The sequence below is a fragment of the Stegodyphus dumicola genome, chromosome 7, assembly GCF_044657685.1.
Source record: "Stegodyphus dumicola isolate Sdum_Otavi_A_Nest chromosome 7, ASM4465768v1".
Lineage (NCBI taxonomy): Eukaryota > Metazoa > Arthropoda > Arachnida > Araneae > Eresidae > Stegodyphus > Stegodyphus dumicola.
Genome location: NC_140774.1, coordinates 4014710 through 4031664, shown reverse-complemented (window position 1 = coordinate 4031664; position 16955 = coordinate 4014710). Strand labels below are relative to the sequence as shown.

The 16955-nt window shown below is 35.5% G+C and overlaps 1 protein-coding gene across 2 annotated transcripts in view; it reads right to left on the bottom strand.

The window, feature by feature from the left end:
• Positions 1-1812: 1812 nt before the first annotated feature.
• LOC118185860 (uncharacterized) overlaps positions 1813-16955 on the bottom strand; it is a 39522-nt gene continuing 24379 nt past the window's right edge. For both annotated transcript variants that reach the window (XM_035355784.2, XM_035355778.2), the window contains exon 4: positions 1813-2209. In XM_035355784.2, the coding sequence (XP_035211675.1) occupies positions 1826-2209 (384 nt within the window). In that variant the 3' untranslated portion in view covers positions 1813-1825. The remainder of the gene's footprint in view (positions 2210-16955) is intronic.

The following is a 16955-nucleotide window of genomic DNA, read 5'->3' as shown; positions in this document are numbered from 1 at the left end:
CTTTTTCTCGACAGTCCATTGTTTTGTGTTTCACACATGGAGGTTGAAAATGATAATTGTTCGAGGAATGGTGAAATCGTTGGCAGTTATGGCACTGCGGCACTTCTTCTTGGTTATATATTTTGTTACAGTTTTGGAGAAGTATAGTTGATCTATTAGTTCAAAGATTTTTTTCCCGTATTCTCATTTTTAACAAGTTCAACCATGAATAAAGGCACGAGAGCCTGTATTTTCCTTCTGGTCAATTGGGTGAGTTTACTGACAGTAAATCCACGTTCAGTAAGCGCAAAATTAATGTTTCTCAGAAACATTAATTTTAAATCCATAAAGGTTATGATACGTGGCTAAGCTACGTATCATGGGTTCAGCATATTTGGGTTCAGTATATTTGGCATTTTATACATAATGCTCAACACCATGTTCTTTAAATAAAGCATTAAGTACACGATGATCATTTTCAATATGAGGAAGAATCTTTATGAACTCTCCATTAAGTTTCTCCAGAAACTTAACATCAGTACTATTAGCCAGATTTTTCAAAAGTTCCTCATGTGATAGACTGCTAGGATTAACCATGATGGGCGGGGTATAATTTGGCTGCTGCTGTACAACTTGAACCGCTGGGGTTTCATTATTCCGATTATTAACGTTTTTAGTATTCAACACATGCAATTTGTTTCTATTTTGAATAGACTTATGGTATCAATTTTAAGGTCATTAGTAGCAGTTTTAGTGGCTAATCGAAAAACCTTCGCTATCAGTATTTGAACTTTCAACATTAGCACTTTTGCATTTAGTCTTAAGGGCATCGGCTTTACGTTTAGGGTGAGCAATGCCTCTAGTGCAAGTTAAATTACACTTACCTGTGAGGTTCGTTGACTTCTTGGCTAAGTTTTGAAGGATTTTAATTGTAGTCTCAGCAGCTTTATCTTCGGGTCTTACATTTAGCCGATTGTGAATCGGGCGTGATACGCCAGTGGTTTGACTCGTTCAGTCCCCGCACCTATTATATTTTAATTACTTCTTGTGGGAACATATGGAAATATTGGTATATGACACCCCGTTCACAGCCCCGAGGAACCGGTTGCATGCAATAACTCCTAGGGTACTCAGATGCCTGAAATCTTCCAAAATATTCGAAATTCCATTTGTGCATTTATTCACTTCGTGGTATTCTTCCACTTCTGGATTTTTCTATGTACATCTGCTTGTCATTTTGTTGTGTCCAATGCTTTGCGATTCCGAGTCGTCTGGGTGCTTCCTACAAGTCTGTAAATCTTACATTGAGATACCCTGTGTACAAATACGTGTGTTGTGGCAGGTGTCTAAGTATATTCTGAGGGGTTCATTACTATAAATGCTTTGAAAAGTCTTTAATTGTTACCATTCTTTTTTTATGGCGTGATGAATTTTAATTAATAATTTGGTGAAATTCAATAAGTTAAGCGTTTTCAGCAAATGCTTTTAATAAAGTGTAAGTACAATGAGTACCTTAAAAGTTTTAAGCATTTTCAGCAAATGTTTACAGATTGCATACGAAAGACACCTAATGTATCGTTGTTGTAATATTAGAGGAAATTGAACCAATTCAAAGGAGACAGGAGAAGAAGGGAAAAAAAGGGAAAAAATTCTCGAGAATGGGGCACTGCTGCTGAGAAATGCCATCGAATAATATATCAGCAGTATTTTCTGCTTAGATTTATGCTGAAAATAGCTCTTCGGTTACGCATAAAGGTAGTTTCAACTCATTATCTGTGGAGATTTACGAAAACGTTCTGGACATCTCAAATAATTTGGATGCAAAGGTTAAAAGAGAAACTAATTTTTATTCAAGATACAGAGGTCTCACAGGATATGTGATTTCTGTTCGGCAGCAGGGGCAGGTGCGTCCGACTTTTAGCAAGCAGAGCGCACATAAGACATGACCACATATTGTCACGTGCATGGAAATACCTTGTTTTTTCAGTTCTGTAGCTGTGTCCCAACAGATTCGACAACAAACACGAGTGACGTTATTTTTCTTACTTTTCTTCGTCTTTCTGTCATTCTGTTTGATAGCCAACGGTTGTGTTTTTCTACGAATTTTCGAGCCATTTTTCTTCCTTTTTCGACGATTTGTATGGATAGTGTCTTGGGAAGCAGTCATCTTCGGTTTGGTAAATTTCCCTGGTGAATATGGCACCAGCATCTGAAATCCTACCACTCTTTCCTGTCATAGTGTGTAAAAGATATGAATATCGTAGGTGAGTCAAAAAGAATCATTCGGTTACAAATCGTTACAGCAAAGAGATACAGCACATATTTATCAATCGTTACAGCACATATTTATCAATCGTTACAGCACATATTTATCAATTTTTAAGCATCAAGTTAAACTTTAACTATCCAAGTTTCGTATCATACGATACAGATGCTACATGTCTGATCCTTTTGTCACTGGATTTATACTCAAATCAGTTTTAAAATCAGACATTCGAAAGGAGAGAATGGCATTGCATTCCTCCTCTAATCTGTTAATTCGCAGGGTCTTATTCTTTGCGATTTCTTTTCTTTATTTCATTGTTGCCATTCGGGAATGATGAACTCAAATTCCATATTATCCATGCCATCGCATCAGTCATATTGGATACGCTTCAAAATAGATTATAAATTGGATGTGTAACTTAGTTGTGTGTATGTGTATAAAATGGTCTCAGAATACCTGTAAGATGTGAGAAGAAACTTGGATGGTTAAAGGAATCCGAGACACAATTCGTTGTTATTTATAAATACTTTTTAATAAATATTTTCCCTGAAATATATGTATCTAGCATAATTTCGCACCTTTTTAATGAAAATCGTTTTGCATAAGAAATATTCTTCAGCAGTTTAAAATTGTATTTAAAAACAATCTTTAAAGCGTTTATAATTGATTTATATACTGAACCATGAGCAATTTGCATAAATTTTTCTTTTTGTACACTTAAAAGTATTTATTTCGATTTATCTTCAAAACTTATAAAATTATGCATTATTAACTTTTTAATAATTGTAAAAATAACCATATTTTTAGACTGATTTTTATTTTGACGGAAATATTTTCAAATATTTTGCTCAAAATTGAAAATTCTGAAGACAGTTTGCATAAAATGAACAAGTGAAATGTATAGAAAATACGTGTATGTAAATGTGTGAGGAAATTTAGATACATCCTCTAAATTAAAATTTACAGATCATTGAAAATATCCATTTCGAGATAAATGGATTAGGAGATTTCGGAACTCCTGGTTTCACTTATGAATAGTACTGAAAACAAAATTTTACATCTGCTGATATAACTAATGTACCATTATACGATTTCTTTTGCTTGATTTTAAAGAATTTGAAGACATTTTTAATACAAAAATATAAGCTCAGGATTTTTTCGCGATCTTTATATTCCGCATTCTCTTAAAGTTTAATTTGGTTACGCCAGGTAAATATTTTTTTTTTTTTTTTTTCTAATAGCGGGCCCAACCGTCCACAAACTTTGACCACTATACTAAGGCCAGAATCGGTGGTCACTTTATTATGGAAGCACCAAATAGGTGGTTGCCTCTTATGAAGGGTCGGACAAATACAACCATGGCTTCTTCATAATTCGAACCCGGGCCCTTAGATATTGCAATCGGCTACCCTAACTATTATACCAACTGGGCGGCGGCCAGTAAATATAAGCCAATGAAATTACTTGCTATAATAATTTGTAAAATGGTGATCCTTTTAAACAGATCCTGTATTCCATGAAGTGGGAAATCTACAGCATACCGTACCTGCAATGTAACAACTACTTGCATCTGCAAACAACACATGCTGACTCTGGTTTGATTAACGCAGCTTAGGCAAACTGTGATTCATTTAAACGAACATGTGAGACAGTGCTGCATTTATGAAAAAGTTTTCCAAGAAAAGAAAAGATTTGCATTTAATAAGGGAATAATACGATCTTGAACCAACCCCTTTTTCTCAAATTTTTCATAATTATATATAAACTATTGACATTAATTAGTTAATCAGCAGATTATTTGTTCCCTTGACATGTGCAATGATCTTCAAAAAAAAAAATCCCACTTTACGTAGGTAATGTGAACTTAACCGAATCATTATCGTGGAAACATTTCTCTTTCTGTTTTCATTTCCACTTTCCTGCATAGTAAATTAACCCTTTGGCACTGGACAGTATTGTGACTGCTAATCTAAATGTGCTACGAATGGGTGTGCTTAGAGCAAAAGGCAAGGCTATGAAATTCAAAATGTCCTCAATCATTAAAATTGATTCTTTGTATTCTACTTTGTTGAATGATTTTTTTTTTTTTTTTTTTTTTTTTTTGTTAGCTTTTCTGTTGATTGACAGATTCTGTCAACTTGATTCTTTAGATATCAAAAGTTCAGTAAATAGCATTTTGTTTCAGTAATTTCTATTTACTATTTGTTGATCATTGCATCACATTAATTAGAAAATAGATATTATTATGTTTCAACAATTGCGAATATATTTCATTTACAATCTGCTGATTATTATATGAAATTACTTATAATTGTAATCAATAGAGGTCTAGTGGTTTCTGTAATTAGCATTGCTTAACATGGTTGAACTGCTTGTCTGATGAATATTAATTTAAACCCATATTGCTGCTATTCGAGCAAAGATAAATAATATCACTCACTTGAAAAATAATTCTTTCACTAGAATAAATGCATTTATTCAAGTGAAATAATTATTTTTCAAGTGAGTGATTTATTCAAGTGAAATAATGCGGAATGCGGAGTAATATGCGGAATATCTAGGTGATCTGCACATTACCTACTAGGCAGGTATTAGCTTGTAGGAGGTACTTAAATCACGTTTTTCCGCGGCTACTTTGGTAATATTAACCGAATGATAACTTTAAACGATGAGAGAAAACAAATCCTTCAAAATACCATGAAATATGACTAATTTAACTTAAATATGTCTAAAAGCAAATAAATAGGTACTGTCACAGCAGTTTAATTACAAAAGAAGCAAAAATTCATTTGTGAAATTATTTCATCGTTGGTATGCTCCTGATCTTAATACTCAGCATTCTTCACTGTAAGAGAATATGCTATTGCAAAATTAAAAAGGAATAAAGCAACTTTAGTTTGACGTAGATGTTTTCGAAAAAAAAAAAAAAAAAAAAAATTCTGCAGAATATTTTTTCTTCTTTTTTTCTTCTGAAGAAGATAAATCTATGTCTGATCGCCCTCGAAATCAAAATGTGTTTCTGATCGCTGTCGAAATGTATGTCATTGTCATGTATATAGATCGCCCTCGAAATGTATGTCTGATCGCCCTCGAAATCAAAATTTGTGTAGATTTTTAATTAAAAAATGTCTACATAAACCTAAGTTATTTCTTTCCCCTTATTTCAAATGGTTGACTAAAATGGAAACCAAGTTGCTTTGCCACTTAATCCTTTATTTCGCGACACTTCACCTGTCACTTGGCAACTTTCATACTTTATTTTGAGCTTATTTGAAGATTTTACTTTACAGATTTACTGTTTAGAATATTTATTCTATAATATTCTGATCGTATAACTGAATTGTTGATCACAATAAGCGATACATTTTTCATGTTTTCGTATACATACCGCCAGGACATTGGCAATTCGATAACAATATTCGAATGACAATATTAACCGCGACCTTGAGAAGCTGAACACTTGTTTAGCAAGTAGCATATGCAGTAAAACTCATTTAAGATGTTTATTTCACTAAATCCGAAATGTTCCCTTATTTTGATAATATTAAAAAATTTTCTCGCGTAGAATCTTTTACGTTGAGAGATTTACCCTCTTAAATTTTCATGAATCTTTCGAGAAACTTTTCCTTCTTTCAGAAAACAGTTTTTATTTTTGTTTTTATTTTTTTCAAAGAAATTTTTATCGAAAGCACTTTACAAATGGAAATAAACAATTTTGATTTTAAATTAATGGTGCCTTTTGTCTGGTTTTCTTAATGGCTCTCTTTTGACAACATGCCACTTGCAGTCGTCATAATGGTTAGTAATATACCTAGGCAAATTAACTACTTAAGGTGACGAAAAAGGCTGTAAAGTTTCGGTCCATTTTCATACATCTCGCTTTTACAAAAGGAAACACTTAGAATATGAAAACGAAGACTATTAGTTCAGTTTTCTATCTTTTTTTGAATGGTAAATCTGTTCCTGAGACATTAAATGCTTTTTTCACAAAATTAATTCATTAATATTTTAAGAAAATGCATTAAAATCCATAAGAAGTTGCAGATAATTTTGCTTTATTTTGCATATTTAAACAAAATTTAATGAACTACTTTCTAAACTAATTTAGTTGAAATTAAAATTAAAAAGAATTAAATTACAAAATACTAATTTAGCTGAACATGAAAGAAAGAATAATTTAAATTGAATTAAAAAATAAAACTACAAGGATTTAATTTCTAAATAATTATTAAAGTTATAAATTCGATATTATATTGTTAATAAGCTGTTTTGTAGGTAACTGTAATTTAAAAATTATCTCGTTTATGAAATCGTTCATTACAGTCTCTTGGAAAACTCTTTAAGTGGGTTCTGCTGCAATACACTACTTTTTTTTCCGAGTTATTTATTTCTTGAATATATTTTTCATTAGTAAATTTTCTTTAAAAATAAAATAGCATTAAGAGAATTAATTTTACGGGGGGGGGGGGCAGGTAGAAAAGGAAGTTTCTTACAATTTAAATTGTGTCCATCCCTTCTCTTTTGTACCCCCGACAAAAAGACATTGCAGTAAATGACGGAATTTATACAGGGTGCACAAAGGCCCATTAACCTGAAAATTCTTGCGTTCGGAGAGAGCTACAGCTATGCAAGTGAGGTAACGGTATAGTAAAGCGACTATGCCCGACCTGATGCAAACGGCACAGCGCCGCTAGTGACGAAATCTGGAAGATAGGCGTTGCAAATCGAAAACGAAAAGAGATAGAGCAAATTTTCAATTAGAAAGTTTTAGAGCATCAATTAATTGGTACGAAACGGCATTTCTTTCACAAGGATAAGATAATTGCGCCTTTATACCCAAATATGTCCGCAATCAATGCACTTCATTTTGTGTAAACGTCTGAAAGGAATATCCATTGGTATTAAGAAATACGCACCTGTTTATTGCAAAAAATACGTACTTACGTCACTAGAGTTTCATACGAGAATTTCGAGATACGAGGAAGGTATGAGCAAAAATTTATATACTAAATACATTGACTCGAGTAACGACCAATGAGCCAGGCTGCTGGTATGCGTGGCGCCATTTCCCGTTCCGTCTCAACTCGGGGAATCCCCTTGTCAGAACACTCAGTGTTCTTTCATCTACGTGTTTGTGGCTTGTGAGTTAATTGTTTATTAAATTTAACGTCAAAATAATTATTTCACGATGCCTCCCAAGAAGATTGTTGCCTTAGATAGTGCTGCAAAGAAACATAACGAAGCCATGATCGTTCAAATTAAGAAAGAAATCATAGATAACATAAGCGTGGTATAAGAGTGGCGGAATCGGGGAAGACTTTCGACATTGACGATCTGCACTATTCTGAAGAAAAATGCAGAAATTAAGAAACTTGATGTAGCCAAAAGAGTTACCGTTACTTCCAAGCACCGTCTAAAACTCCTGGAGGTTGTTGTTGGTGTGGATTAACGAGAAACAGTTAAAATGTCGGTGTCGGAAGCTATCATTTATCGGAAGCCATAATAGAGGTAAACTACGGCTATATTATTTACTAGTGCTATTTATTAGAAAAATTGATTTTTATGTTGATATTTTTGGGGCTGCGGAACGGATTAACTAGATTTCCATTATTTCCGATGGGGAAGTTTGTTTCTAGATACGAGAAATTCGCTATATATATATACGAGCTCAACGCTGGAAAGAATTAAACTCGTATGTCGAGGTTCCACTGTAGCAAGTTAATGTTATCGTTTGCCATCAAGGTTGTAATGAGGTTTGAGATTATGCTGTTTGTATGAAGCGAGAGCGAACACCTTTTTAAACTAAAATCTATAATGCATTGGAAATTAAAGCGCCTGGAAATTAAAGCGCCATTCATTTTATAACTCAGACTTATTATAATAGACCCAGGAGTACAAAATTTGGTACATAGGTGCATCTAGACAAGATCCAGTGCAGCCTCGAAGCGATTTTTTCAAATTTCGAATGACATTTTTTTTAAAATTTTACGTTTTTGGATAAAATCGCATCAAATCGATAATTTTCTCCCATTATATCAGGGCCATTGTTGCTGATATATCACTGTTGCCGTTGTTGCTGATGTCAGCACTGTTTCCACTCGGAAAAATGAGGGCGATAACGGGAAGTTGGTTAATTTATTTATTAAAATAATTAATATTTGTATTAAGGGATATTGCTATATTATTAAGGGATATTGTAATTTTTTTATGTGTAAAAGGCATGCTTTATATGTAAAAGCCAACATTTTTATTGAAATTTCTGTTTTTTTTCCCTTTTGATAAAGCTGTTCTGCAGAGTAAAATTCTCTGCCGTTTTTAAATCTAATGTTTGATGTTCCCTTTAGGCAATTTTCCGGAATTTTCAAAAGCCAGACGAAGACTGGCCGCGTAGCGGCAAATTATACAAATCAAAAGGAACCAGTTTTTCACAGACGATTCAGCGCCACTTACATAATGCGCATGCGCTACCAATTAATTCAATTCTCACTTTGCGACGAGGCAAAAATACATAAATCAAAATATTTTCATTAAAAATTGAAAGATATAGAAAAACACAAACCACCAAGTACAGTTAAAGCAACTAAAAAAAAAAAAAAAATTACTATTAAAATTACAGTTTTTACGCAAAAACGAGCAATTCGGCCAGCGGACAAGAAGAAAGATTTTTAGGGCACAAAACTGAAAGTCCATTTTTGATCTCACTCCGCAAAGAGACACTGAAGGCTCAGAAACTGACTTATTGTTGACGCTGAGTCAATATAAGGGATAATTTAATAACTTAAATGATAATTCCAGAATGGATTAAGCATAATTTAATTCGCAATAATAAAAGAAGACGTTACTTTCTTGTTGCGAAGCTTAATTTCTCTAGATTGGCAACAAATCCGCTATTCTGCTAAGTTTCAAATGTAAACAAATATGGCTGCTATGCTAAACAAATTAGGCTTAGCCGCACTTAAACAACTTTTAAATTGTTGATAATTCTACACCTATATAGCATGTAGGTTAACTAAAGGCATAAATTCCTTAACCGGAAGACAAGAGCAACATAATTCAATCATTCTTAAAGCAAAAAATACACAATTTACAAACATATAAGAAAAACGAAATTGAGCTTACTGAGACGAGTAAGAGCGGTATATATATATACTTTTGGTGCGGCCGATTGCACCAAAATACGAGGTGCAAATCTACATGTTATAGCAGTCCTATATACAAAATTTCAACGTTCTGAGGCTACTCGCTTTTGAGTAATGCGAGACACATACATACAGAAGGCACGAAAATATCTCTTCAGATTCCATTTTAAATGAGTTTTATAATTTTTTTGGGGGGAAACGAGTCCTTTATTCTCTCCTACGTATAGATGTTACGCAAAAACATCCTTAAATTGCATTCGATAGTGGTCAAAATGGATATTTTCTTTGAACTATGATACCCGAAATTTTTCGCTATTACAATACTTACTTTTTACTTCGTACAAGTAATAAAAATGTGATTGAACACTATATTAGCTGTAACCGTAATTCGATCCTCATCTTGCCTTCCACTAATTTCGAAAATTAGAAAATACTAGAAATATCTCAGCGGCAGGTTGAAAACTATATAAGACCGGAGAGAGCATGTGCTGACATTTGTTGTTAGCTGTTATCTCAGCAGGACTTCGGAGTACTGAGATACCGTCGGGTAGCTTTCTCGTTAGATGTACATTGCATTGCGTTATGTTTAACGTCCATAGTAGTTTGAAGTGTAGCTACTGATTGCACTGTGTGATACTGTGAAGAGTTATACGACTGTCTTTGTGGAATGCTCCAGATCTCTCAAATGTTTCATTTGATAAAATAAGTGGAATTCAATGCCAGTGGCAAGAGCGATGGATCAGCAACTAAGACAGCTAGCGTCTGCCTTTGCTGCATTCCAGGAAAAGAAAAAAAAAAAAAAAAAAAAAAAAGGCCGTCATTTCCATCAAAGAAGAGATGAAATCAGAACAAGAATCCGTTAAAGTAAAGAGGAAATCTATTAAAGAGGAGATGAAAGCAGGCCATGAGGAGATTGAGGCAGGTCAAGAGGAAACGAAAAGAGAAATCATTGCCATAATAGAAATGAAAACTGAAGCTATAAAAGACAGAATAGACATGGTTGAAAACAGAGTTTGAGAAATTGAAGAAAGAGTTTCTGCCGTCCCAAGAACAAACAAATCGAACAACAAATTGAAAACAGGTTTTCTTTTGCTGTCGCCGAAGAAGTTGACACTTTAAAGAAATGCATAACGGCAGCAAGAAGCAATTCTGATGGTTTTAAATTTTTACCCATGCTTTCTCGTTTCTCTCTAAAGCTATCCACGTATGATGGGAAGCGTATAAGACACCATTTTCTAAAGTGGCGGACGCAAATGGATGGGATTCCCAAGCTAAGGCCTGTCATCTCGCCGCTTCTCTGAGAGCGGATATCCTGAAGACTCTTCCGGAAAACCAGAGATTAGACTTCGAAACCCCATCCGGCGCCTTGGAGCTACGCTTCGACGAGAAATGTGTAAAAGATTACAGCAGGCTTCAATTAAAATCTCGTCAACAGAATCCCACGGAAACACTTCAGGAGCTCGCCACGGATGTTGAAAGGTTGTCCCATCTCGCCGTTTCGAAGTGCCCGACAGAAACAAGGGAAATCCTGTCGCTGCAGTATTTCATCCATGACATCCGAGATCTTGAAATATAGAAAGTTCTATGAATGGCGGATATCAAGGATTTAAAAAGCTTGAAAATCCATGAAATTCGAGAAAGCCAGCAAGCAACTCGTTAAGAGAGCCAACCATTCAGAACTGCTCAAGTCCAGGAGCCAGTGAATGAAATGACTGCTCGTCTAGATGATTTAACCACACAAGTCAATGCCTTGGTAAGGAAGGGGAGTGACAACAATTAAACCCTAAAGCGCTGGAACTGCGGTCCTGAAAAGCAGGTATGGGGGAATTGAAGAATACCCCACGGCACAGAAAACAAGACCGTTTCCCAGCAAGGACGCAAGAAACAAATTTGCGGCCATTTCGGGGAGCGGAATTTGAAAGATAATTAGAAGCCTCATTTTAAAGCGCTTCAGATTTCTGCATTGAGTGTGGCAGTAATGAACCTTTTATCATAGAAGAACTTATTAATGAAGATCCTTGTAATGTGACCATTGATACATAAGCCAATGTTAACATAACTCGAAATGATCTGGCTTAACAACTGGAACGTAAACTCATCTGAACGTCTCCCTGCGTTACCCTCTAGGCTGTATCTGGAGAGAAGAACCACATCGACGGAAAATTAAACGTTAACATAACATTTGGAAGTGCCGCCTACCATCACATGCCATATGTGATAGATTTTACAATTCCTTGCGTACTTGGAAAATCCCGCAGGTCAAATAGCCAGGTGGGTACAGGGACTCCAGGAATATGACATTACTATCATCATCGGAAGGGATCATCACATGGAAATGACAATGCCCTCTTTAGAAGACCCTGCCCAGAAAGCTGCAGATATTGTTTCAGGGTCGAAGCGAATTACGAGCTCCTTAAGCCAGTCGCACGTCAAGTTACGAATTCAACAGCGTCTGACACAGACCTATGGAGTGTTGAAGAATTTGGAAAAGACCAGTTGGAAGACTGCGACCTTAAACCCATAGTTGAATTAATTAAGTCCTCAAACAGGAAACCTACCTGTCAGGACATTTCGATCTACAGACCTACGACAAAAAAAAAAAAAAAAAAAAAAATAGTGGGCTCTCTGGGACTCATTCCATATTCGAAACGGCATCTTGTACCGGAAGCTCGAATCAGATGATGGAAAGGCATTTCGACGGCAGCTGATACTTCCAAGGTGCCGGATCCTGGACGTATTTAAAGAACTACATAGCAGCCCTACAGAACGCCAGTTAGGAATAAGGAAGACTTTGCACAGAGTTCGAGAGCGCTTCTACTGGAGTAATGCTAGAGGTAACGTGCAAAAAAAGTGCCAATTTTGCGGCCTGTGCGAGTCGGAAAGGACCGAAGAAACGTAACCGAGGGAAGATGCAACTTCCCTCGGTTATAGTGTAGGGGTCGCTTTTGAACGTATCGCCTTTATCATTCTGGACTTCTGCCACGAACTGGCACTAAATACATCCTCGTTGTCATTGATTACTTCACCAAGTGGCCTGAAGCGTATCCTAATCCTGATCAAGAGGCTGCCAGAGTAGTAGAGGTAATGATAATTGGATTTCTAGGTTCGGAGTACCTCTTTAGTTACATTTCGATCATATTTTATTTTGGCTGCAGTTAAAGAACTCTGCCAGCTACTCGGCATCCACAAAACTCAAAGGACACTTTTATATCCCCAGGAAGACGACATGGTAGAGAGGTTTAATGGATCCTTTATAAACTCTTCCTGGTGTTTTCCAGAAATAAAAATGAATGGAACAAGAAGTTACCACTGATCTTGCTGACCTATCGCAGTGCTGTCCACGAGACTATCGACTACTCTCCATCGCAGATGCTCTTCGATCGAGACCTTCATCTGCCTTCTGATCTCTTGTTCAGTCGCCCTTCGGATACGCTCTTATCGCCGAGGTTTGAAGTTATGCACAGTTTTGCACGAGAGCGAGTCAGCTTGGCGACGAAGGTGATGAAAACCCGATACGACACGAGAACTACAGGACATCGAGTCAAAGAAGGTGATACGGTGTGGTTGTGGAATCCGATTCCACGAAAAGGACTTTCTCCTAAATTGGAGTCACCTTAGGATGCTCCTTACATAGTCCTAAACAAGCTGAACGACGTCGTAGTTTTGATCCGTTAGTCACGGAGTTCTAATCTTAAAGTCGTTTCTTACAACAGGCTAGCCCCTTACTAAGGCCATAGTACATAGTTTCCAATATATATATATAATGTAAATAATATAAGACTGCGGTCCTATTTGTTTTTAAATTTGTAGGTTCATGCACTCAGTTATTAATTTAGTATTTGATCTATTGAAATTATTGTTTTAATATTATACTGATTTGCCTTAGTTGCAAGTATGGCTTCCTGTCCAGGGATTGCACTGCCCTGGATATGAAGTCCTTGGGAGTGGGGCAATGCTACGAATATTCTACATAGATGGATGAGTTTAGTGCAGTTATATATGAAATTGTGTTTTTCTGTTGAAGATAAGACTGTTCCTGAACAGCTTAAAAAATGGCCTGTCAAGAAAGCTTTTAAGTAAGTGAAAATAAGTGAAAGCGCTTCTGCGCATGCTTCACCCTCTCCTACTGCACCGAATAATTCTACTTTACAGTCAGATTTCTCTTTTGAAACCACAATGCTTAATTTGAACGATTTCTTCAACAAAATTTTGAAGTTTGCAATGATTTTTAAGAAAATGAAATAAAAAAGCACAGCTTGCTATTCAGTATAAATAAAAGATAAACTATGTGCAGTTTATTCAAGTCTTCGATGAATTGGAAATTTAATTCTCCATTTATTTGTACGATGACTGTTTTAATTACTATCGGGCAACGTAGATGGCGTCACATCTCAAGCGGGGCACATGTCTAGTATTTTTGTCATTAATTTTTTCTCTCTGGCCAGTCATGCTATAATGAGGTATTTCCTCCCTCTTTCCAGCATGCCTTCGGGATGTAACAGTAGGATACTCAGCATGTATTCATGAGGTCCAGGTTAGAGTCCCGGCGAAAGCATCGTTCATTTTCCACGCCTCCCACATTAAAAAATCCTAATGACTGTACAGTGTTGTGGTCCCCTTTTTATACCGGCTAATCCTCTTCAGTGACACGACTCATTGTCATTTTAGACATCTTTAATTCATTACAACCGAAAAACAGCGAGCTACATAAAATGCACGCTGGTCTCGGCATACAGCGGGAGTTGGAGTTGCTCTCAGTTGCTGTTGTTAGCCGTCACGTCAGCGTTAGTTCGTACTGAAATCTCTCCGGGTAGCTTTCTCTTTAGCATTGCACTGTGTTTAGCGTTCAGAGTAGTTCGCAGTGATTGTATTCTGTGATAAAGTGAAGAGTTGTACGACAATCTTTGTGGAAAGCTCCAGATCTCTGAAGTCTATCATTTGATAAAATAAATCTTATTAACCTATCATCGGAGCTGTGCGCATTCAGTCTATTACGAACCCGCACGTACGCAACAATATAAAGCGTTAGTATCAGTATTTTTGCTTGTTTCGGAAAGGTGTGCTATTTAAGCGTCGCCATTTGCATTGTTTACAATATGCAGATTTTGGACGCAATCAGTGAATGAGGGCCATGTGCTTTCGCTGTAAAGCCTCCTCAGCCGCTCGATATGAAGGGTAATTAAATGGTCGAAATATTATGCAATGTAATAATAATTAATAAATGATTTTTTTTTATTTAATATTAGTGGTAAGTGATGATTTATCTTTTGTTTTGGAAAAAAGATAACTTTTTTGACGACAGAGTTAAACGATATTTTATCTTGTATTTCTGAAAAATAGGATTTTTTTATGTGCCCTTGTAGTAATAAAGTACGTTATGTTATTGAAGTGTTAAACTATACGGATAAACTGGTTACGGTTTTCAAAAGATAAACCATTTTAAAAGGGAGACGAAAGTCTTAATATCGGAGCAGTATGGTATATTTTTAGATTCAATTACTGAACATTCACTTAAAAAAGAATCTTTTTATATGAAAGTTTAACTATGCCTAATCAAGTTTTGAAAAGTAAAAGGAAAATTAAATATAGTAGTATCTTTATTCTTTATTAGTAGAGCTCCTATTACGCGTGATTTCGCATTACTCTAAGCGAAAAAAGTAAGCATAAAAACTTGTCTACTTCGTGAAAGTTTGCAGGAAATATTGTACCTAACATTCTGTCAGCATATTCTCAACGTATTTCTTACGCAGGAGTTCTAAATACCATCAAAAGAACACCTGTGCATATTGAGCAGTGGAAAGTTACACTTGTAGATTCTACGATATTTTAAATTAGCGGTCGTCAACCCTTACAACTTCACGAACCGCTACATATATAATTTTATATTTGGCGGACCATTAATATGAATTTTAAAAAAAAAACTTAAATAAGACCTTAAAAACAACATATTAATACGCAAAAACAATATTCAACTTTACAATACATGTAATTCTAATTTTCATTTGTTAACATACAATTTTCGAAACATTTGGTATTCAGCAGCATGCCTTTATGGAAATTCAGGCTACACCCTTGATTATGAGTAACAATTAAAATACTATTAACATCTCACTAATACACATATTTCATTCACATTGAAAAATTATATGAAAATTACAAAAATTCTACCTTTTTGTACATAAACTGGATCATAAAGCTTCGCATTTCCATATCAGTGAAAAATAACTTCACGAAAAGCAAGAACAAACCGGTAAACGCAAAGCAGTAGCAATGAACTAAAAGTGTTATGCCGTCAATTTTTAATTATTGTAAACATAATAATCATCGCTTACTCAGCAATGGCGCCATCGATCAATAGTTAGACAAAACAAAAACGGAAACTCCCAGTCATGCACTTGTAAGCATTACAGATGATTCTCATAAAATCCATAATGTTGCCTATTGACACGGAGAAAAAATGTGTTAGTAACGACTACAGTAGCATATGTTTGTAATTCAAAAGGAAAGCAAATTCCAGTTCGCGCTATTATTGATAACAGCAGCATATCCATGGATGCCAACTGTCACTTTTAAATGTCGCTAGATACACCTGAAAAAGTCTCTAAATTCAGAAGGAATTTAGCTGAAGGTAGTAGCTAAAATTTAAAAAGTATAATCCATATTCTATAATAGGTTTCGTTACTCGTCATTTTTTAAACTGAATCTTCATAAAAATATAAATAATGTCCCAATTTTTCTGCATCGGAGCATCGAAACGTTTTCACGGACCGCTGTTTCAAATGATGTAAATTGAAACGCCTACCACGCAGCTTCCAGTAATAAGCAACAAGACTGAGATTAAATCGGCCGGACATATTGAAAGGTCAATAATCAATGCCGTTAAGTCATTTTTCACCATGCTTTTAGCGAAGCAAGACCAAGTTATCTATCAGAACTGTAGCAATAACTGAGCCGCACTACAAAAATATTGACGTTTGAAAGGCTTGCAAAAAGGCTCTATACAGGAGAATTGATTAAAAGGATATTTACCAGTCAGAGATCTGAAGAGACAGTACAGTTGTGTGTACTGCCAAAGAAGAGGGCGGAAATAGATTTCAAATAAAACTGTAGAAGAGAAATTGCTGTTGCAGTATTTGACCGAGTATTCTGTTTCCAGTCCTCTTCGACAAATCAAGTGATCCTTGATCACAATTTTTGGTGAAAATACCTGTTTACAATGTATGGCTTTAGAACATCTTCTGATCAGACGAGGCGCATTTTGCCTCAAGAGTAGTGAATACTCAGAGCTGTCACATATGCGGTGCTGTAAATCTCTGTATTGTGCATTAACTGCCTGTACATTCTGTTTTACATAATTATATAGTGTAGTTTCACTGATGATTTCATTATTGGCTCCTTTTACTTTGAGGGAAGCACTGAAGTCTTTGTAAGGTATTAAGAGTGGCCATTACTGCGAACTTCTCACGAGGAAGCCTTTTTTGTCTCACAAGAACGAGAAATTTTAGAGAATATCGTATTTATGCAAGATGGTGCAACATACCATATTCGCTGACAATTGAAAGAACCGTTTT